Raw genomic sequence first — 22,414 nt, forward strand, 5'->3', positions numbered from 1 at the left:
GACAACAATAGACCATGATGGAAGATGTAGGTGCATATACTTGGAGCAGGAAGGCCAGCTGCCTGCCACAGAGTTCAGATGACAGGTGTAAGGCTCTGGCAGATCAGTTGCTCCTAGCCATAGCCATAGCTCACCCACCTTGCTGGGGAATAGCTCACTATGTGACTGCCACCCTGAGACCTCCTGGGCAAAACCAGCCTTACCTTCCAAGCCAGAGCTGCAGCCAAGGGGAGTGTGGGCTACATTGGACTGTTACATACTGAGTATCTGGATGGCTGAAGTTAGACAATTGACTTAAGTTGTGATTCTTAAGAACTGGCAAATTATACATTTGAGAAACATGCCTAATATAATATTAGAATGTACCTTTACAGATAATAGCCACTCTTGTTATTGGTTCTTCAGGTGGAAAATAAGAGGTATTAAAAAGAGATAAGGGAATTAGAAGACCAGATTGCACTGATGATTAGGAAAGGCTTTGAAGAAGACATAACTTTTGTAATGGATAAATTTCCTTAAGTAAGAAGGGAAGGGAAATATTTAAGTCAGTAAAGAATATGAGTAAAAATTAAATCATAGGAAAGCACAGGGTATATGCTGGAATGTGAGTGGTTCAGTTTGGCCTGATTTTAAGGAAGTATAGGTGGTAACTTTGTGAAACTGGATAGCCATCTATTATGGGAATAAGAATTTATTTTTATATGTAATATAAAACAGAAGTGTCACTATCTTAGTCTATTTGGGTGGCTGTTATCTCATAAACAGGGTAGCATAAACAACAAATTTATTTTTCACTGTTCTAGCAGTAACAAGTACAAGACTAAGGTGCTGAGACACTGGCAGATTCATTGGTGAATCTGTACTTCTTGTTTTATAGATGGTGCCTTCTCTCTGTGTTCTCCTGTGATAGAAGAGTGAAAGGTCTTCCTAGTACCTTTTTTATTCATGAGGGAAGAGCCCATATGACCTAGTAATTTCCCAAAGGCCCCTCTACCTAACACCATCATCACATTGGCAACAAATTTTTCTCATAAGTAGTTTTAGGGGGCAAAAAACATTCAGACCATACCAGTTACTTTTTCTTTTCCTTTTTTGTTTTGTAAATTTGGTACCAGGGATTGAACTCAGGGGCACTTGACCACTGAGCCACATCCCCAGCCCTATTTTGTATTTTATTTAGAGACAGAGTCTCACTGAGTTGCATAGCACCTCGCTGTTATTGAGGCTGGCTTTGAACTTGGAATCTTCCTGCCTCAGCCTCCCAAGCCACTGGGATTACAGGTGTGCCCCACCACACCCGACACCAACTACTTATGTAATTTAAAAAAGGAGATTTGATGTTTCTGATGAAATTATGTCTGGAATGTGCTTTAGCAAAATACATCTGTTAATTAATCTTAAGAAGTCCTGTTATGGAATGGAATTAAAAAGCTTCTGCACAGCAAAGGAATGTGAAGAGAGAACAATAGAATGAGAGATGATTTTTGCTAACTACTTTTCTGACAAAGAATTTGTACCTAGAATATATATAGAGTTCAAAAAACTTTACAACAAAAAAAGTCAAACAACCATATTATTAAGTGGGCAAATGATCTAAACAGACACTTTCCAAAAGAAGAAATACAGATAGTCAACAAATACATAAACAAGTGTTCAAAATCATTAGCATTTAGGGAAATGCAAATCAAAACTACTCTGAGATTTCACCTCACACTAGTCAGAATGGCAGTCATCAAGAATACAAATAATAATAAATGCTGGAAGAGAATGTGTAGAAAAAGGAACACTTTTACACTGTTAGTGGGACAGTAAATTAGTACACTGGTTACAGAAATTGGTATGGAAGCTCCTCAGAAGACTAGACACAATACCACCATATGACCCAACTATATCACTTCTCAGTATTTACTCTGAAGAATTAACGTCATCTTAACTACAGTGATACATGCATACCCATGCAGCACAATTCACAATAGCCAAACTACTGTGGAACCAGCTTAGGTGTCCATCAGTGGATGAATGGATAAAGAAAATGTGTTATATATTCACAATGGAGTTTTATTCAGCCATAAACAAAACTGAAAACATGACATTTGCAGGAAAGTGGATGGAACTAGAAACCATAATGTTAAGCAAAGTATGTCAGACTCAGGTTAAGAGGCACATTTTTTTTTGCTTACATGCAGACAATAGAGAGGAAAAAGGAAAATAAAGGTGGGGACAGATCTCACGGAAATTAAAGGGAAATCAGTAAAGGAAAGAGACAGGGACTAAGGGGTGGGAGGCAGGAAGTTCTGGGGAGCGATACTGGCCAAATTATATCGTTACATTGTTTGCATGTATGAATATGTAACAAAATCCCATCAATATGTATAACTATAACATACCAATTAGAAATTTCAGAAAAATATATATTTGGTGAGATGAAAAGGCCAGCTGAGTATATTGATCAAATTTTATTATTCATATATTCCTCAAAGAATGTTGAGTAACATAAATGTCTTCTACTGATTAAAGGGGGCCTGCCACATGCTAAACAAATCTGTATTATTCCCATCCTTGCCAGGGTCAGCTTTTCCCTTTTTCCTTTTGGGTACCTTCTCTTCCTTTTTTACAGGGGCTTCTTAAATCTTGGGCTCTTGTCTTGCAGATCTCTGTGGTTTGTCCTTCACTGTGTCTTTATCTCCTTTAGCACCTTGATTAGTCACCCTCTTTGGAATGGTGAAATAGGTACTAGATGCAGGGATGTAGCAGCATGGGATTTTTGTTGGTCCAGAGGTTCTATCTCTTTGACTACCTTTTTTCTTAATTCTTCCACAGCATTTTCCATTTGACTCCTCCACCGAGTATTGTTGTAATATCTTGAACATATTTTTATTCACCTATCATTACTTCTCTGCAACAGAAACATAAATAAAAATATTTCTTGTGACCATAGGGTGTTGTCTTAAATTTCTTGTATTTTATCATGAAATTACATTTATTTATAGGATGTGGTAATGAAAGCAACATAAATATACTTTTTAAGTTTTGCCAAATCATTGTGAAATATTTTTAAATGAAGTTTCATCAAAAATATATGCATTAATGTAAAGGAGGGCTTATTGGTATACTGGGGTGAATAACTTCTGTTCGGCTAAAGTGACAGTATTTGTTCATTCTCTTCTTTGTTTTTATAGATGTGAATTCTGAGAAATCTTGTTTACATAATATTTATAGTGGGAATAGAATTCTGTTTTGACAATGTTTGTTCCCCTTTTTTTGGCAGGGGGTGGTGCAGTGCTGGGAACTAAACACAAAGCTTCCTCTATGCTAGGCAAGCATTCTACCACTGAGCTATAACCCCATCCCTGACAGTGTTTTTTAATGCTTTCTTTTTTTTTTTTTTTTCCTGATTTATATGTCAAAATCACACTAAGATTTATCACCAAAAATTATTTTTAATATTCTCTCAGACAATAGTTGAGTAGGTTCTTGCTGAGAAGCATACTAAAATAGATTTACCATGATTTATCAAATGGGTATGTTTATGTAAATATTATTTTTTTCACCTAGAGACACCTGCTTTTCTGATGAACTCAGAATAACAAAATAAAAAATACTGTTCATTTTAGTGTGTTCACTGGCCCAATATTTCTGGTGAAATGCTTTTATCATGGGCTTTTTAAAAATTTTTATTTTAGTTGTAGATGGACGCAATACCTTTATATTATATATTTATTTTTATGTGGTGCTGAGGATTGAATCCAGTGCTTCACATGTGCTAGGCAGATCCTCTACCACTGAGTTACAACCCCAGCCCTTATCACAGTTTTTTAAATTTCTCCCCTGCCTCAAGGGGAAAAAAAAAAAAAATTGGAGCTACTGGTATTTAGCTCATGTAGGTCCTGTGTCTATGCGTGAACAGAAATAGTTCATTGTTAGGACTGTGGAATGAGACAGACATTATTTTCCTATATATGTGTATGATTACATTACCAGTGTGACTCTGCACCATGTACAGCCAGAGGAATGAGAAGATGTGCTCCATTTATGTACAGTGGGTCAAAATGCATTCTACTGTCATGTAAAACTAATTAGAACAAATTTTTTAAAATAATTCATTGTTAAGTTACTTACTAGACAATTGAGACTTTGTGTTTGAATCTTTGACTTTATTTTCCAAATAAAGTAAATGTGTTCATTTGTGATAGTCATTTTATTTCCGAATTTTAATATAAATATGAAATCTTACCTGTGGGTGAACAACATGAAATAAACCCCTATACACTTTCTCTATTTCTTAGCCAAACCTGCTTTTCTTTGCAGTCAGACTATGAATTATACATTCTTTGTCTCACAGAACTCAGAATAGAGTTGTACTCAATGGCTAATATTTATTGTAGTAAACTAATGCAAAGACAAAAGTAAAATCAGAAGGAAGATGTATGGTGCATAGTCTAGAGAAAACCAGATGCAGACTCCCAGGAGTCTTCTTAGTGGAGATGCACAGACATACTTCCCCAAGCAATGAGTGTGTCAAAGTATGTGTACCAGGGAAGCTTTTTGAGCCTTAGGTGTCCAGGGTTTTGTTATGATATAGATCATATGGACACATAGTACCTGCAAAACTGAATGATCATTGAAATTCCAGATTCCCAAAAAGGAAAACAGCATTAATTATATACAGTTAGGCACAATGAGCTTCCTTTATCACTTAAGAAAGTTTTATATCATTGAAGGAACCTGTTTATAAGCCAAGTTACCAGGCTATAGCCAAAGGCTAGCCTTACTCTAAGGGCTAAGGTAGGAATATTTCAGTCTTACTGTAATACCTTTATCTGCACTGTACCTTGGGAGGGTACTCCAGAGCAGAAATTAATGTGCCTTAGTAATATTTGGAGAGTTTGAGGGAAATAACTAGGTAAAATAGCAAAGGAAAAATACCAGTTTAGAAAGGAAAAGTGGAAAGATAACCCAGCTTCTCTTTCTGAAGCAGATTAAATTTAGGAAAAAGCACACCTAAAATGGAAGGTATGGAATTGGATTTCCTTAAAACAATTTAAGTCATATGGCAAATATTGTTATTTCATTTTGAACTTCACGGTTACAGAGGTTATGACTATAGCACCTGCCCACTGTATGACTATTGGCAAGGTTCTTAACCTTTGTTGATTTTTTTTATTTTGGGGCCTTTTGAGAGTGACTGAACACTTAAGTGCTCAGTGTGATTAAGTTGATCCTTTTGCTATTGTTGCTGTTATTAGTAGTGTGAAATAAGATGAAAGTTAAATTATATGTATCTCTAGGACTGGTTGTAAGGCAGGGTAGGAAGTAATGAGGTCTTAACAAAAATTTCTGATCACTTAATGGAGCGGAAAAGAATAACATTGTACATAGTTGATCTGTAAGAAGGAGCTGTTAGATATTAAGATGAAGGGAATAGTAAAGGAGTTCAGTGTGTTCCATTTTCTGTAAAAGAAGTGCATACTGGGAAGACTTTCAGATAATGTTATATGGTGCTGTTAAGTTTTAGGGTAATTTTTTTAGTAAATTGTAGATAGTCCTATAATTCTGTTCATTCTGTTATTCCTTAAATTTAGAATGTAATTAATACCTAAGTTTAGGTAACTTATCTGATTTTTCTGTTTTTCTAGGAGTTTTTAAGAGATATCTTCAATCTCCTGTTTTTGTTGCCCAGTCTAAAAGATCGACAACAGCCAAAGTGCAAGTCACATTCTTCAAGAGCTGCCGCTTATGATTTGTTAGTAGAGATGGTAAAGGGATCTGTTGAGAACTACAGGCTAATACACAATTGGGTCATGGCACAACACATGCAGTGTAAGCATTCTTCTTTACCTTTCATCTTTATCAGTTTTGAATGCAGAAATGAGATTTTGGGAGGCATCTTTTAAAGAATTCAGTTCACACACTTTAACAATATAAACCATTATTGATAGGATAATAAAGTTAAAAAGTAAGCATTGGTTTGAAAATAAGTGAAAAGTTTTGTTATAAATATTTTAAATACTTTGACTTTTTGGTAAAATCAGTTTTTGACAATCAAGTTTGAGTTTTTAAGAGAATGAGTTTTAGAATGTATGCTAACATAGTTTGCAAAGTTCTGTATTTCATATAAGCTAGATAAGTGGTGGAAGTCATGACAGTTAATAAAAAGAAAATCTATTGAGTTTAATAGTTTGTTTTGGGGGCATCTTTTCTTCCCTCTTTCTTCAGCAGCCCATGCACCTTATAAATGGGACTACTGGCCTCATGAGGATGTCCGTGCAGAATGTAGATTTGTTGGCCTGACTAACCTTGGAGCAACTTGCTACTTAGCTTCCACTATTCAGCAACTCTACATGATACCTGAAGCAAGACAGGCTGTCTTCACTGCCAAGGTAGATTTTTTTCTGACTTTAAAAGACCAAATTTTAAAATTTTATTTTATAAATCTCCTTTAATTTGATGTATTAAGATATTTTTTGAGGACTTATGTTTAAAAAAATGAGCAAAATCTTGTTTATATAAGTAGTTAATGTGTATATTTTCATTATTTTTACACTAGAGTAAATGACTCACATATTTTTCAAAGGAACATAGTTGTAGAATATACACATTTAGTGTACATAGTAAATATTTTCAATAAAAATAAATAGAAAATCTCATTATATAGAAAATAAGCAAAACAAAGTAGAGAAATGCTACCAGAATCACTGAGCATGTTTCTTTTATATTTACCCCAATGTAAATGAGTTTGTGGGTCCATTTGTTTGGATAAGCTCTGCTTCATATTATCTTTGTTCTTTTTTTGTTTGTTTGTTTGTTTTTGTTTTTTGTTTACCATGGATGATTTTTTGGTTTGCCTTCTCTAGTAAGTTCTTGGCAAAAAAAATTTTTAAGTTGTCTGTGAATCTTTATTTTATTTATATGTGGTGCTGAGAATCAAACCCAGTGCCTCACATATGCTAGGCAAGTGCTCTACCACAAGCTGTGACCCCAGCCCCTTGGCAGATGTTTTTTTGGTTGCATTTTTTTTCTCCCAACGAAATAGTGTGATGCTTTATATGCCTTCAGTGAACCTTCAATATGTTTAAATTACTCTTCAAGGTCTTCAACTTACAGTATACTCAGGTTTGGGTTTTGGCTTTAGTTATATGATTTTTTTTTTTTCTTTCTTTCTTTCTTTCTTTTTTTTTTTTTTTTTTTTTTTGAGACAGGTTTTTTTGATTTTGTTTTGTACCAGGGATTGAATCCAGGGGCACCTAACCACTTAATCACATCCCCAGCCCTTTTTTATATTTTATTTAGAGAGATAGGGTCTCACTAAATTTCTTTAGGGCCATGCAATTTAGCATGCTGAGACTGGCTCTGAACTTGGAATCCTCCTGACTCAGTCTCCTAAACTTCTGGGGTTTCAGGCATGCACTATTGTGCTTGGTATATGAATATTCTTCAGTATATCAGCTCTGTAGATTGAATGTAACTAAAAAGTAGTCCAACAAGGGTTTCGTCTAGCTTACAGAAAGTTTTGTGACTAAAGGTGGTGGACCATCTTGTAGTTTTATAAAACTATTAGTTATCAGAGAAGCGTATTTTCAACGTTTTTCAATTTTGCTGGTGACCTGACCACATTTCTTGTTATTTTGTCATATTAATGACCACTTTTAAGGTATTAGCACCGTCAGGAATTAGTAGCAACAGATAGAAAATGCAGATATGCTAATTATGATTAAGACTCCTATGGGTCTTTTTAGTCTAGAAACTGAACTTAGATTTGAGCACAGTGGCACATACCTATCCCTTCTGAGATACCTTCCCAGTATCTCGGAAGACTAAAGCAAGAGGATTTCTAGTTTGAGGGCAACCAAACGAGACCCTGTCTCAAAATAAAAATGATAAAGGGCTGGTGATGTAGCTCAGTGGTAGAACCTGCCATGTATGGGATTCAATTCCTGATCTTACACACACACACAAAAAAAACGAATAAGGAGAAAAAGGAGATCAATGATAACAACAACATATATATATATATATATATATATAACAATATATATATCTATATAGAAAATTCTTAATGGAATTTGATGTGACTTTGGAAAGTTGATGCTTTAGACCAGAACTTCAGTTGTTTTTATTATTCCTTTTTCACAGAAAGATTGAACAAAACTATATGCATTCTGATTGTGATAAATATACATAAAGTGTAGAATTTTACCATTTGTAAGTATATAGTTCTGTGGCATTAAGGCCATTCACATTGTTAATCTTAGTATTTTTTATTCCAAATTAGCACTTTGCACATATCAGATACATGTTACAAAATATCATTTGGTGTGGTTATCCTCATAATCTCATGAAATATTAAGCCTCATATGCCAGGATTATACTATAATTATTTTTGCTAATTATTACTTGAATAATAATAGACTATATCTAGATAGAAAGTATCTGGCATGTATATGGGGCTCTCTGGTATGGTTAGTGTTTAGGACTGGGTTTCTAGCTAGATTCCTGAAATTCAGTTTTTGGCAATTTAGTATTTAGATGGTTGTCAAAGATCTTGGCCAGTTTTCCTCTTCGGGGTTCAGAATATGCCATTGCTGGACTGGGGTTATGGCTCAGTGGTAGAGCACTTGCATAGCATGTGTGAGGCACTGGGTTTGGTTCTCTGCACCACATATAAATAAATAAAATAAAGGTACGTCAACAACTAAAAATCAATCAATCAATGTGTGTGTGTGTGTGTGTGTGTGTGTGTGTACATATATATATATATATATATTTTTTTTTTAAGAATATGCCATTCCCAAAAAAGTAAAGCTATGATTAGATGATGATGAAATATAATTTATTAGTATGGTCAGTATATTTTTTAATGTATGGATTTCCTTGTAGAAGGCAGTTCATTGAATACTTAAAATTTTTTCTTTCTTATGTTCTTGTAAGTCAACATTGTATCATGTGAGTATTAATCTAGAAATCTGTGTTTTTAAGATCTATTTATTCAGGTTTCTTGACATAATGGTGATAGCTTTATTGTAGTGGAAAAAGAATTCCAATTTTTTGTCTGCTGAGGTTGCTAAAGAAAGTATAAAAAGTATATTTTTCCTGCAAATAGCTAAAAGGTTGAAAACAGATATAGTGTTGAGCACATTGCAAGACTTTGCTAGAATGTCCAATTTATTAAACCATCAATGTTTTGACAATAGTTTTCTTTTCATTTTCAGTATTCAGAAGATATGAAACACAAAACCACACTTCTAGAGCTTCAGAAAATGTTTACATACTTAATGGTACGTTTCAGAATTCCCTTCAATGAAAACTAAAAACAACACATAGAGTTTGAATTTTTTAGTTACCTGTCTTCTTTGTCATCATGACTTTTAAGAGTCCTATCTCAGTTGTCTATATTCTGTTAATTTGTTCTATGAGGAATCCCATGTATTGGATTGTTTGCCTATCATAGGGTTTCCTCTTTTATGTCTAGAGTTTTCTAACTTATTTCTCTTTGCCCTCTTAATTCTTAACCCTCAAATGTAAAAAAGCCATCAATGTTCAATGGTAAAAAAGATAGCAAATCTCACAATCATTAATCCCCTGCTTAAAACTTGTCAGTGGTTCTTCATTATGAACAAAATGATACTCAGGGTCCTCTCCCATGGTACATATTGTCTGTGATTTTCAACTTTTTCTCTTGTCCCTCCCCATATCCAGACACATCTTCAGTAACTATAAACTCTTTGGAGCCCATTACCCTTTGACTTTCTTACTTGTATAGATATTTATGCTGTTCCACCTACCTATATCACTCCTCCATTTTCTTCCTGTTGTTAGCCTTGGTTTTCATCTCCTTTAACAGAACAGAGATTCCACAGATTCACCACAGTGTTTTCAGGTCTTCATGCCTCTTATTTTTACCTTCTGTATTGAAGTTACCCATCTTACTAGAATTTTGAGTACAGGTACTATGGCACAAAATTATTCCTGTATCTCTCAATTTCTCAGTTTCTAATACTTAAATGAGGACTGAATAGATGTTTTTTTGTTTTGTTTTGTTTTTCCTGTACCAGGGAAGTGTTACCATGGAGCCACATTCTCAGTCATTTTTATTTTTATTTTGAGACAAATAGGTTGCTATGATCTCCAACTTATAAACCTCCTGCCTTAGCCTCCAAGTTGCTGGAAGTACAGGCCTGTGCCACCCTGTCCAACCTGAATTATTATTTTTTTTAATTAAAGATTTATTAGTCATCCCTTGATTCTGTTTTTAATACCCTTCTTAAGAGAGCAGGAATATGCCATTTGAACTGAGAAACAGAAAACTACTATTTTAAACTATTTAAAAAAAAAAAACTTTGAAAGTAAATTCATTTTGTAGACTTACTCAACCTGGCATGATGACATTGGTGCATGCCAGTGATCCTGGTAATTTGAGAGGCCGAGGCAGGAGTATTGAAAGTTTGAGGCTAGCCTGGGCAACTTAGTGAGACCCTGTTTCAAAAACTAAAAGAACTGGGGATGTAGCTATATGGTGGAGAGCCTCTGGTTTCTGTTCCCAGTACCCTCTCGTACTCTACCACCTCAAAAAAAAAAAAAAGTTACTTACTGCAAGTGTTTTGTGTTTTATGCTTCACAATACAAATCTGAATCCTTTGAGTCACAAATTTCTTCCAGAAATTCCTATACCTAAAAACAGTAATTTCATGTTTCTTTTAAGCATCTTTTGGCACCAAAACCATGACATTTAAGTTGGTATGAAAAACCAAACAAAAATGAAGTGAGGAGAACATTTTAAAACTTTGTAGATTTACCACCTATTGTTTTTGTTCATTCACTTAAGAACCTGTTTTGGCTATTTTCTTGGTACTGTTTGACAAATTCTTTTTCCCCTTTTGCTTTGTAGGAGAGTGAATGCAAAGCATATAATCCTAGACCTTTTTGTAAAACATACACCATGGATAAGCAGCCTCTGAATACTGGGGAACAGAAAGATATGACAGAGTTTTTCACTGATCTGATTACTAAAATTGAAGAAATGTCTCCAGAACTGGTTAGTACTAGAATACTGAGAAATTTCTTTGAAGTTTATAAAGATTTGTCTACATTTTCATTACTGACTTTTGTTTGTTTTATATTAAAGAAAAATACTGTCAAAAGTTTATTTGGAGGTGTAATTACCAACAATGTTGTGTCCTTGGTAAGTATTTTACCTGGTTTTTGTTTTTGGAGATCTTAATATATTTTAGCTTATTATAGTAAAAATTACTGATTTTCGACTGTTGATCAATCAGGATTGTGAACATGTTAGTCAAACTGCTGAAGAGTTTTATACTGTGAGGTGCCAGGTGGCTGATATGAAGAACATTTATGTGAGTAATATTATATATATTTTAGATCTTTTAAGTTTTAATTATTCTGATATAGCAGGTCTGTCATCTTGAAAGGAAATTAACATTTCAATGTTTTTGTATATACTATTTTTGGTCTGCTGATCAAATATAATTAAAGATAGACAACAAAAGTATTTTTTGTCCAATCAAAATGTAAAAGTCCTTTAAAAATTTTAGTAAGATTCATGAGGAAAAAAAATTATACACTACTAAGACTTAGCAGGTTTAAAACAAATTGATTTTCCTCTCTTCATTCTGCCCAAATTATAATTATTGCTTTTTGTATGTTTACATGCTATAAACAATGAAAACAGGAAATTTTAAATGTGATTTTATATACAGGAGTCTCTTGATGAAGTTACCATTAAAGACACCTTAGAAGGTGACAACATGTATACTTGTTCTCATTGTGGGAAGAAAGTGCGAGCAGAAAAAAGGTATGCTGTTTGAAATATGATTTTTTCCTTTTTATGTACTTGTGTTTAAACCCAGGGATGCTTTATCCTGAGCTGTCTCCCTTCCCTCGTTCCCCAACCTCCTCCCCCTGACACAGACTTTTTTGAGACAGGGTCTAAGTGACCTAGGCTGACTTCAAACTTGTGAATGTCCTGCCTCAACCTAAAGTTACTGGGATTACAGGTTTGTGCCACTGTGCCTGGTTGATTTTTATCATTTTGATAAAATCATTCAATGGAAATAAAAGGCAAACAAGGGATAAACTAAGATTAAACTTTTATGAAAATTATGTGCTGCTTGGATCTCAATATTATGCAGCAACTTTTCATTATTCAGTGAATTGTAACTTTTAAATAAATTCAGCTATAGAAAGAAAATGATACTCTCTGATCTGTGCAAGAAGTCTAGGTTTTAGAAGGAGACACATGAAAGGTAAGGAAGGTAATCATTTTTATCATAATCTATATTTACTCTCAGGTATTAGCTTTAGTGATTTCTTTCTTAGATAACTTTTACTTAGTACTTTGTTTAGCAGCCCCTACTTTCATGACTATTTGATTTAATTCCTTTAATTCTCACAGTATTCTTTTGAAGTAGTTTCTGTTATTTCCATTTTTATAGTGAGGATATGGAGGCACAAGAAGAATAAATAAAGAAGAATAAATAAATAAATAGACTTTCCAAATGCTAGTATCTAAAATAGGGCGTGCAGATGAGCTGATTTTAAGGAGATAGATAATGTAACAATTTGAGTTCTCTTTAAATCATGTTCTGCAAGTAGTTGACTGTTCGTTGTAGGACCTTTGAAAGAGATCTGGGCTGGAGTTAGATTTGGGAGTTAGTTAACTTTTGAGTTAAGACATTTGTATAAGTTTTTTATACTACATTCAAACTGGTTCTTTTCATTATATGTATTGATGTTATTTGGAATTGTTTTTTACACAGTTCAAAAATATTTTTCCTCTAAATCTTCAGAGGATTACTTGGAAAATAATAGTTCAGCTATCTTCAAATAAAAAATTGATTTACTTTACTAATTCATGCCATACATTTCAAAATTTTTTTCATTTATTATTTTGTGACTCATATTTACATTGATTTCTTTAATCTTTGAAGTACTATTTATTTTTTTCAAAGAATGTTCTTATGGATTAAAAATTTAAACAGATGGCTACAAAACGATTAGATGATTTTGCACAAAAGATTTAGTATACTTTAAATCACCCTTATATTTACTCAAATTTTATTTTAGACCTTTTAATTCATCAAATATTTGCCAGTGTCATTCTGATTGCTTACCTCTCTAATGTATATCTGGTATAATATGATAAAGGGTCTGTTTACAAATCAAAGATGTACTTGTCACAACTTCTATAGTGAAAGTTTCTTAAGGGCCATAAATTGGTAAGTTTAAGGCAGAGTAATTGAATACAGATTTTATTTTACATGTAATCATTGAATGATACATAGAAATTGGATTGAAAGACTATCTTATGCCATGTGTTATTAGGAATAAAGGCAGAGAAAGAGATAAGACCTTATATCTGTAAGAAATCCCAGTTTAGAGCTGGTTGTGGTGATACATACCTGTAATTTCAGTGATTTGGGAGGCTGAAGCAAAAGAATCTCAAGGTTGAAGACGGTCTCAGCAACTTACGGAGACCCTGTCAAAAATAAAAAATAAAAAGGACTGGGAATGTAGCTCAGTGGTAAATTGCACTTGGGTTCAATCCCCAGTACCAAAAAAAGAATCCAGGGTTAGGCCAGCCTGTGTCAAGTAGAAAATTCATATCAATTAGTGATGGAAAGTAAGATCGGCAACATACAATGACATCAGATGGTTAACACCGACATTTTGGAATTATGTGCATAATTGATTGAAGTCGTCAACATATCTTCCTAAGAAAGAACATAACTGTTGAAAGGAACTGAGGCCTAAAACATCTTGAAAATAGAGAAAAAAGTGACAAGAAAAGCAAGGAAAAACAGAAAATTGGGATGGTAATCCAGAAACTGGGAAGGAATCTCAAGCATAATATATTTAATTGACATAGTTCACAAAGATGAAAGAATATGATATCAGAATGAAAGTATTGGGTTTTTGAGCAAAGTAATTAATCGTTTTTTTCACATTGTAGGAGTAGAAGCAGGATTGTTAGGGTACATGGCAGTAGGTATAGACTCTTCATTTTAGAAATTTGACAGGAAGAACAGCGGGGAAGATTGGAGCTAGAAGGAACTATGGGACCAAAGAATTTTTTTTTTTTTAAGATGAAAAAATGTACATGTCTGAAGACAGTTAATGAAAAGTGACCATCAAATAAGATTAAGAAAAGGTTTTTTTCAGATCAGTGTGCATTTGAATGGAATGGTATTCTTTCCCTCAATCTTCTTAAAACAGGTTGGTTGCAAGAGAGAAAAGCTTTAGATGGAACTAATCAAGTGGAAGTAGAGCTGTGCAGGAAGTTATAAAAAGAAGAAAAATTCTTATAATGGGAATTGAAATTAGGGTAAGAAGGACTTAAACAGAATGGGAATCAATCTAAAGTTACCTGTTATAGAGGAATATAATGAGTCACTCATAGGTAATTGAGGAGCTTGCTAAATTTCTTAGGGCCTCAATAGGTTGCTGTGACTGGCTTTGAACTCGCTCTGCCTCATCCTCATGAGCCGCTGGGATTACAGGCATGCCCTGTTGATTTCTATTATTTAAGGTTTAAAAAAAAAAAAAAAAAACTTAACCAAAGACCTCCTTGACTCTGGAGTATGATGTACTCTTTTTCATGCTTCCATAGCATGTGTTCATATCTTTATTGTCATTTGCTACATTCTACTGTAATTTTTAATTTTTCTTACCTAGACATAGGATATCCCTTTCAGAACAGGAAAAACAGTCATGTAAGTGGGGGATATATACTTTCAGTAAGAATCTGATTTAGAGTACTGTTACTTTAAGTTGATTATTGAAGTAGGTATTTGATTTGTTTTTATTTTGTTGGGGAAGAGGATGCTGGGGATTTAATCCAGGGGTGCTTTACCACTGAGCTACATCTCCACCCTTTTTATTTTTTATTTTGAGACAGAGTCTTGGTAAGTTTCATAGGGCTTTGCAAAGTTCCTGAGGCTAGCCTCAAATTTGCAGTCCTCTCACTTAACCTCTCTCGAGTCACCAGGATTATAGGCATGCCACTGTGCCCAACAAACTAAAGTATTTTTGAATGACAATATTTAGCAAGTTTGTTTGTTTGTTTTTTACTTTTCAGGGCATGTTTTAAGAAATTGCCTCGTATTCTGAGTTTTAATACTATGAGGTATACATTTAATATGGTCACTATGATGAAAGAAAAAGTGAATACACACTTTTCCTTCCCATTACGTTTGGATATGACACCCTATACAGAAGATTTTCTAATGGGAAAAAGTGACAGGAAAGAAGGTAATTTTCTGTATTTCTCTTGTCTGTATTTAATTATAAGTCTTCATAAGAAGGAAATCATAAAGTCGTTATCAATTACATAGTTAACAAAATTAAATTGAACCTTAGGAAAATGTTTATAAAAACAACATAGCACATTAATTAGCCAATAACTATTTAGTATTCTAGTAGGACCATGTTTTAGGCATTGGAGACAAAAATGGAACAAGGTAAATATGGTTGCTGCCCTTGTGGATCTTGTATCTAAATGGGGTAAGTCTTACATTGAACATGAATTTAAAAGTATGATGTGTTACCAAATAGGATAGTAAGTGTATTATCAAAATAGGAGAATCAAGACTTTCATGAGAAGGTGATATTTAAACAGAGATAGGAAGTTCAGTAAGAGTTATTAGTTCAATAAGAGGTTGGGAGGTTGGGTAAGTGCTGGTTAATGAGACATGTAAAATGCATTGTCCAGAACATTTTTTTGCTTTGTTTATAGGCCATATTGTGATTGTTATTCACCATAACCATTAAAAGAATTTTAAGTGTGAAGCTGACTTAAATAGGTGGGCATTTGGGAAGGTTATTCTGAAATGAATTAGAGAATGATGAAAGGTATGTTGAGAGGCCATTTTTATAAACCACAGTGAAGGTTGTGGCTTAAATAAGAAAGAGAGATGAGAAGAATATGGAGTTAAATAAGACTTCATGACTGAATAAATGAATCCAATAAAAAGTTGTTGAACATCCAATTACTATGTAACTTGTGAGAATACAGTGATGACAAAATCAAAACATCTTTTCCCATGAAGCTTACATTTCAGTTGTTTGGCTACTATGGGTGAAGGTGGAAGAGTGGACTCTTGAAAGACTTTTGTTTCTATTTGTGAGCTGCTGGGTGAGGGAGTATCGAGGTCAGTATTTCAGGAAGATCTCGAGACTAAAGCAGTATGGTCTTAAGTATTAAATGCAAAGGAGAAACAACTGTTCTGGTAAGAATAGTTCTAAAAATAATAAGTTGAAAGTCCTTGGTTATCTTTATCAGAGTAATTTGGTTTGAATGTTGCAATAGGAAGGCAGGTTGTAGTGAGTTAAAGATACCACTTGGTAGCTGGTGTACACCTATAATCCCAATGACTCCTGAGGCTGAGGCAGGAGGATCACAAGTTCAAGGCTAGTGAGACCCTGTCTCAAAAGAAAGAATTAATAAATAAATAAAGGACTGGGAAAGTAGCTCTGTGATAAAGCACCCCTGTTTTCAATTCCCCAGTACCATAAGGGGGGGGGGGGGGGGAATAAAAGAAATTAGCACTTAGTTCATAACTAGATAACCACCAATTATTTCTTCATGAGACCAATAGTTTTTAAACTCGTAGATGGGTGCCTCAAGGACTATAGGAGTTAGGAAAGGAGATCAGTAAGAGAAGAAAATTACTTTTTCCCATCTGTGTCCCTCTCTCTCTTGAGCCCCCTTCCTCTCCCCTCTGTCCCTCCCTCCCTCCTTCCCCCTCTTCCCCCCCCCTCTCTCTCTCTCTCTCTTTCTCTTTCTCTATCTTCTCCCCCCCCCCAGATCCCTGTCCCCTTTCCAATTAAACCCAGGGGTGCTTAACTACCGGGTCATATCCCCAGCCTTTTTATTGTATTTTGCTTAGTTACTCATGCTGGCCTTGAACTTGCAATCCTCCTGCCTTAGCCTCCCAAGCCACTGGAATTACAGGCATGTGCCACCATGTGTGCCTTGCATCTTCTCTGTTTTTCCTTAGGAAGAAGTTCCCTTGTACATAATGAGGATCCTGCCAGCGTCTTATTTAGATTTTAAAGATATGAAGAAGCCACCTTACTATGTGTGTATGCTAGCTTTAGGAAAGAGAACCAAGTTTTAATCTGTAACTCCAGTGCTTAGCACTTCATGTGCACTCAGTAAATCTTTTACCCTCACTAAATGGGAAATAAGAGATGTGAACAATGAGTATAGGTTTTTCTATCAAGAAGAATATATTGTTTGAAAAGAAGATGACAAGTAAACTGTGAAGGAATACGTAATTAGAGAATTCTGTTGGGATATGTGTTTAAGTTTCAGGAAATGGCCCAGTAGAGAGAAATTTGAAAACAGGTAAAGTTAAGAAGTGGGCTTGTTTTATATACATCCTACTTTTTACTTTTTTTTTTCGATTTAGAAAACTGTAGTAGGACTTTACGGTATCTGTGCTTCATTGTATTGTTCACTGATGGCTCCATGCTTACAGGGAACAGAAATTTATGCCAAGATATAGGATTTTGCTAGGCTACTAGTGATGCATTCAGATTCTACACTGCCTAAATAAGCCCGTCCATGCTCCTCAGCCAATGCTTTGACATTGTCAGCCAATTTCTTCTTTTTACCTAATTGTAAATTCACTATCCACTGTAGACATTGTGCTCAAGTTAGCCAAATCTTTCACTTTCTTGCTCCTAATTTTAATTTTTCCTGTGTGGTAGTGGGATATAAATATAGAGAGAGATCACAAATCAAAAATATTCTTAACTTACTAAACAATTTGTGATATTTTTTTTTTCCTTAGTGTCTTTTGATAACTAGATTTTAAATGTTTAGTACTGGAAAGTGTATCTTTTGTTTCTAGGTACACAAACCTTCTAATACATTGTGCTTTCTTTTACTTGATGGATATTTGGAAGCATGATAGCAGTACAGTGCTCTGTTTTCCTTGAGACTAAAAGGCAAAAATATGCTAATGCTTTTTTCAGGTCCTGTTTGCCTACTTCTAATACAGATAAAATTGAATGAAACATATACTATGTCTTTCAAAAGTCCTATCAGATTAAATGAACATTTTTATATTTAATATATTGTGGTTTTCTATAATTATGCACTTTACATCTGATTGTTTCCCAGTTATTTGTATAATATGTTTCTTAGTAGGCTATGAATGGTGAATTACTAGCAAAGAGTTGTTTTAGACCTATTTAATATGTAAAGTTAGTCACACTTATTTTATGTACATAGAGTATAAAAAGTGATCCTACAATGTCACTGTTAGGCAGTTATCAAAATTATTGCCATTTTATATACATCATTTCAGGTTTTAAGGAAGTCAGTGATCGTTCAAAAGACACAGAGAGCTATGAGTATGACTTGATAGGAGTGACTGTTCACACAGGAACGGCAGATGGTGGACACTATTACAGCTTCATCAGAGATATAGTCAATCCACATGCTTATAAAAATAACAAATGGTGAGTTTTAAATATTTTTTGCTTTGAATTTTTAACTTTCCTCCCCTTTTCCCCGTTTTTAAGGCACAAGTTCATGGTAGTTTTCAGATGTATTTTCAGTCTTTAACTTTCTGAAGTGAATAAGGAAAATAGAATTTTTAAATGAGAATGACTTTCAAAACACTATGAAATCTGTTCTTTTTTAAACATTTTTTTATATATAGGTTTAGTTGTTGATGGACCTTTATTTATTAATGGTTGATGGACCATTAGTTTATATGCAGTGCTGAGAATCAAAACCAGTTCCTTAAACATGCTAGGCAAGCGCACCACCACTGAGCTACAACTCCAGCCCCTGAATCTGTTATTAAACTTATGGATCTCTGAACTCTTGAGCATTTGAAGAATACTTTCCTCAGAAGAATGAACACAGATTTTTACACACAGTCCTAGGAGATTCAGTCAAATTTGCATGTCTCAGATCTTACCCATATTTATTCACTTTGCTGAATGCCTGTAAAGTTCTTATGTGTGTCAGTTGCAAGTTATTTTCATGCTGTGCTCTAGTCACCTTGCCTTTTCCTATCCACACATTTTATCATCTTTTGTGAAATTAACTGTTGGGAATTATTAAATGAGTATCAGATAACTGTTTTATAGTCTCTGGGTGTCACGTGTAGATAGATATGACACATGTCCCTAGGCATTGTGCTAAGTTTCAGGGATCTTTTTTTAACACATTAGCCAGTTGCTAATTGATTTATAGTTAGCAGAATAAGTTTCATTCAGCAGGTATTTCTCACCCCTTCAGTCATTGTGTCCAATGGTGTCTTTTACTTTTCTTATCCATTTCTGTATTTTGAATCTTTTCAGATGGTTGTTGTTTTTTTTTTTCTCTCTCTCTCTCTTTTTTCTTTTTTGGTTACAAGGATTGAACCCAGGGGTGTTTAACCAGTGGATCACATCCCCAGCTCTTTTTATTTTTTGTTTTAAGACAGGGTCTTGCTAAGTTGTTGAAGCTGACTTTAACTGACCATCCTCTTGCCTCAGCCTCCAAAGTCACTGCAATTACAGCTGTGCAGCACTGTGCCCAACTTCTCAGCCCTTTTTAAATTTTTAGATAGGACTTTGATAAGTTTCTGAGACTGGTTTTGAACTCATCATCCTCCTGCCTCAGCCTCCTTAGCTTCTGAAATTGTAGGTGTGCGCCACTGCACCCTGCTTGATCATAAATTTTGAAATGATTCCTATGTCTTTGAAAGTTCCCACATCTTAGTCTTTCCCATCTAATAGCTTTACATGTTATATTTAAGCAAAGTTTATATTCCTTATTTTTGTTCATGTTAAGTTGTAAATGGATTTATCAGTTTTTTTTCTTTTCTCTTCTCTTTTTTCTTTTCTGGTGCTGGGGATCGAACCCAGGGCTTTTGCACAGGGTAGGCAAGTGTTGTATCACTGATCTACATCACCAGACTGATCTGTGCGATTTTAAAGTGGTCATGACTGTTAGAAAGTCTTATCTTCAATTTCTAGGAGTTGTAAAATCAAGAACTTGTTGGATTTACCTCATGAAATAATGATCAATATTTGTTATATATTAGAATATAATCTAAATATTGTAAAAATAGAGCAAATAGAGATTTATTACATACACATTGATCAATACTGTGTGCTCTATTTTAGGTACCTTTTTAATGATGCTGAGGTAAAGCCTTTTGATTCTGCTCAACTTGCCTCTGAATGTTTTGGTGGAGAGATGACGGTAAGTTTCGTTTAGAAATTATAAGTGGTTTGTGACTTTTCAGGTATCATAAAGTCCAATAGCAAAGTTTCCGAACATTTTTATTATTGCTGTTATTAAATCTAAAATTTGTTATATATTCGAAGTTTAGAACATTCATAGTATACATGAGACACTAAGGAAATATTTTAAAATTACTGTTTTTGCCCTCATCCATTCTGATCAAAAAGTTGTCTTAAAAATAATGAGCTAAATAATAGTACAGAAATTAAATTATAGTGCCGAGAGATGAACATACTGTTTATTCAATGAATTCTGTGGAATTAGAACAAAAGAAATGATCATTTATTGATGTAATCTCAAAAATCTTGTAGAAGGAAATCAACTTTAAAGAATTATTCTTTTAATGCTTTTTGAAAGGTAGCACCAGTCTTACTAACACTAGTTATGGAGTAGAAAAGTAATACCTTTGTTAAATAATTTATAATAGAGCATTTAAAAAGACACCTTACAGTGCTGGGGTTGTGGCTCAGTGGTAGGGTGCTCACCTAGCCTGTGTGAGGCATTGAATTCCATCCTCAGCACCACATAAAAATAAATAAATTAAATAAAGGTATTGTGTCCATCTACAACTACAAAAATATATTTTTAAAAAATGACATTTTATTTTTTCATACTATATTAGTACAGTACCAGTTTTCTGAAAACTGTTTGAGTAGGAACCTTAGTGGACTGGGGATATGGCTTATTAGTCAAGTACTTGCTTAGCATATGTGAGACTTTGGGTTTGTCCCCAACACCAGGGGGGAAAATTAAACCTGTTGAAGGTTTACTCACAAGTCAAGTAATAGTAATTTCTAATTTGTTTCATACATAAATCCAGTTAAGGCCCCCCCTTTTATTTTTTGTTTTTTTTGCTTTTAATTTGAATGTTCTATTGTGAAATAACTTCTGGTTGTAAGCATTCTAGATTTTAATGAAAGACTTCCTCATTGCTACTTAGTCCTTCTTATCTACTGTTCTGAACAGAGAACATAATCCAGTTGCTAACAATTTGGAAATGGGTAGAAAAGGAAAGTTAGTATTTACTTACCATTCTACCTATCACTAAATCAAACATCTCTAGATGTTATTTCTAGGACATTTTTTTTTAATGTTTTTTTTTTTTTTTCCCCCTGAAAAGAAAAGTAACAAGTTAATTGTGGGTTCTCTTAAAAGGTAGTTTTTCAAATCACAAGTTCATTTTATTTTAACATTCTTTTACATGTTATTGAATAAAGTACTTTGAGAAACATGTTTTGAGCCTGTTTTCAGAAACAAATTTGTCTCTTATTATTGTCATGCTCATAATCCTGCTTGTCTGTTGCATCCTGCTACTTTTTGCCCTTTTTTTTTTTTTTTTAAGCTTTTCTGTCACAATCCACAGTTATGCAGAATTTCCAGTAGAACTTTCATCTCTCTAATGATACAGGAAGTAGCTCTCAAGTTCTCAGAAGCCCCACCACTGAACTCTTTACCTTCCACACATGTAGTTTTCCCTATATGATTCAACCTCCCTCTTTCTCATGGTCTGTCTTCTCTTATTTAGACCTCATTTCTCATACCTTCAGTCTCCTCTTTCCCTCTTTGTTTTTTTTTATTGCTGTTTTGCTCTCTTTTCCATGATTTCTTTTGTGATGTATTTGGTTGACTGATGCCTTTTTCTAATACTTTGTTCTCTGTCACCTGTCAGTTATATACTGACAAAGCCATTTAAATTGCAAAACATTTATAACTCTAAGGCTCAAATTTTTGTGTTTCAAGAATTGGTTGAATAAATATGGATAATATTTTGAAATCTCAAAATATATTACAGCTTTTTGCCTATGAAGTATTTAATGTTTTTTAGTTAGTGATAAATATACAGTGAGAATAAACAGTTTAAATTTGATATTTATTTCTACTTAGTTATGACATTTACAAAAATTAGATCCAGACCAAATGTTCCTTTGCCACACCTTTCATTTTCTTTTTTACACTGAACTTTTCAATCTCAATTTTACAGTACTCTGTATCTAAAAAGATGTACCAACTATGATATCAGGATACACTGGCCAAATTTAAGAAATTCATGAGGTTTTTATGAATGCAACATAATTTGAAAGCTACTTAAAAGTATTAAATAGCTGTTTATGAAATAATTTTTATATAAATATAGAATAAATTCATTTT

General features: G+C 33.9%; 1 protein-coding gene across 7 annotated transcripts in view; it reads left to right on the forward strand.

The window, feature by feature from the left end:
* USP34 (ubiquitin specific peptidase 34) overlaps positions 1-22,414 on the forward strand; it is a 217,160-nt gene that overhangs the window by 144,807 nt on the left and 49,939 nt on the right. For 6 of the 7 annotated variants that reach the window (XR_013758957.1, XM_079109670.1, XM_079109669.1 and 3 more), the window contains 10 exons: positions 5,637-5,820; positions 6,217-6,380; positions 9,210-9,275; positions 10,886-11,032; positions 11,123-11,179; positions 11,274-11,351; positions 11,715-11,809; positions 15,092-15,264; positions 18,330-18,483; positions 20,146-20,224. Coding sequence is in view for 6 of the 7 variants with exons in the window: in XM_079109670.1 (XP_078965796.1) it covers positions 5,637-5,820; positions 6,217-6,380; positions 9,210-9,275; positions 10,886-11,032; positions 11,123-11,179; positions 11,274-11,351; positions 11,715-11,809; positions 15,092-15,264; positions 18,330-18,483; positions 20,146-20,224 (1,197 nt within the window). In the remaining variant the exon portion in view is untranslated. The remainder of the gene's footprint in view (positions 1-5,636; positions 5,821-6,216; positions 6,381-9,209; positions 9,276-10,885; positions 11,033-11,122; positions 11,180-11,273; positions 11,352-11,714; positions 11,810-15,091; positions 15,265-18,329; positions 18,484-20,145; positions 20,225-22,414) is intronic. The other variant, XM_079109666.1, reaches the window with a different exon arrangement.

The sequence above is a fragment of the Sciurus vulgaris genome (assembly GCF_902686455.1).
Source record: "Sciurus vulgaris genome assembly, chromosome: 14".
NCBI classification, from domain to species: Eukaryota; Metazoa; Chordata; class Mammalia; order Rodentia; family Sciuridae; genus Sciurus; species Sciurus vulgaris.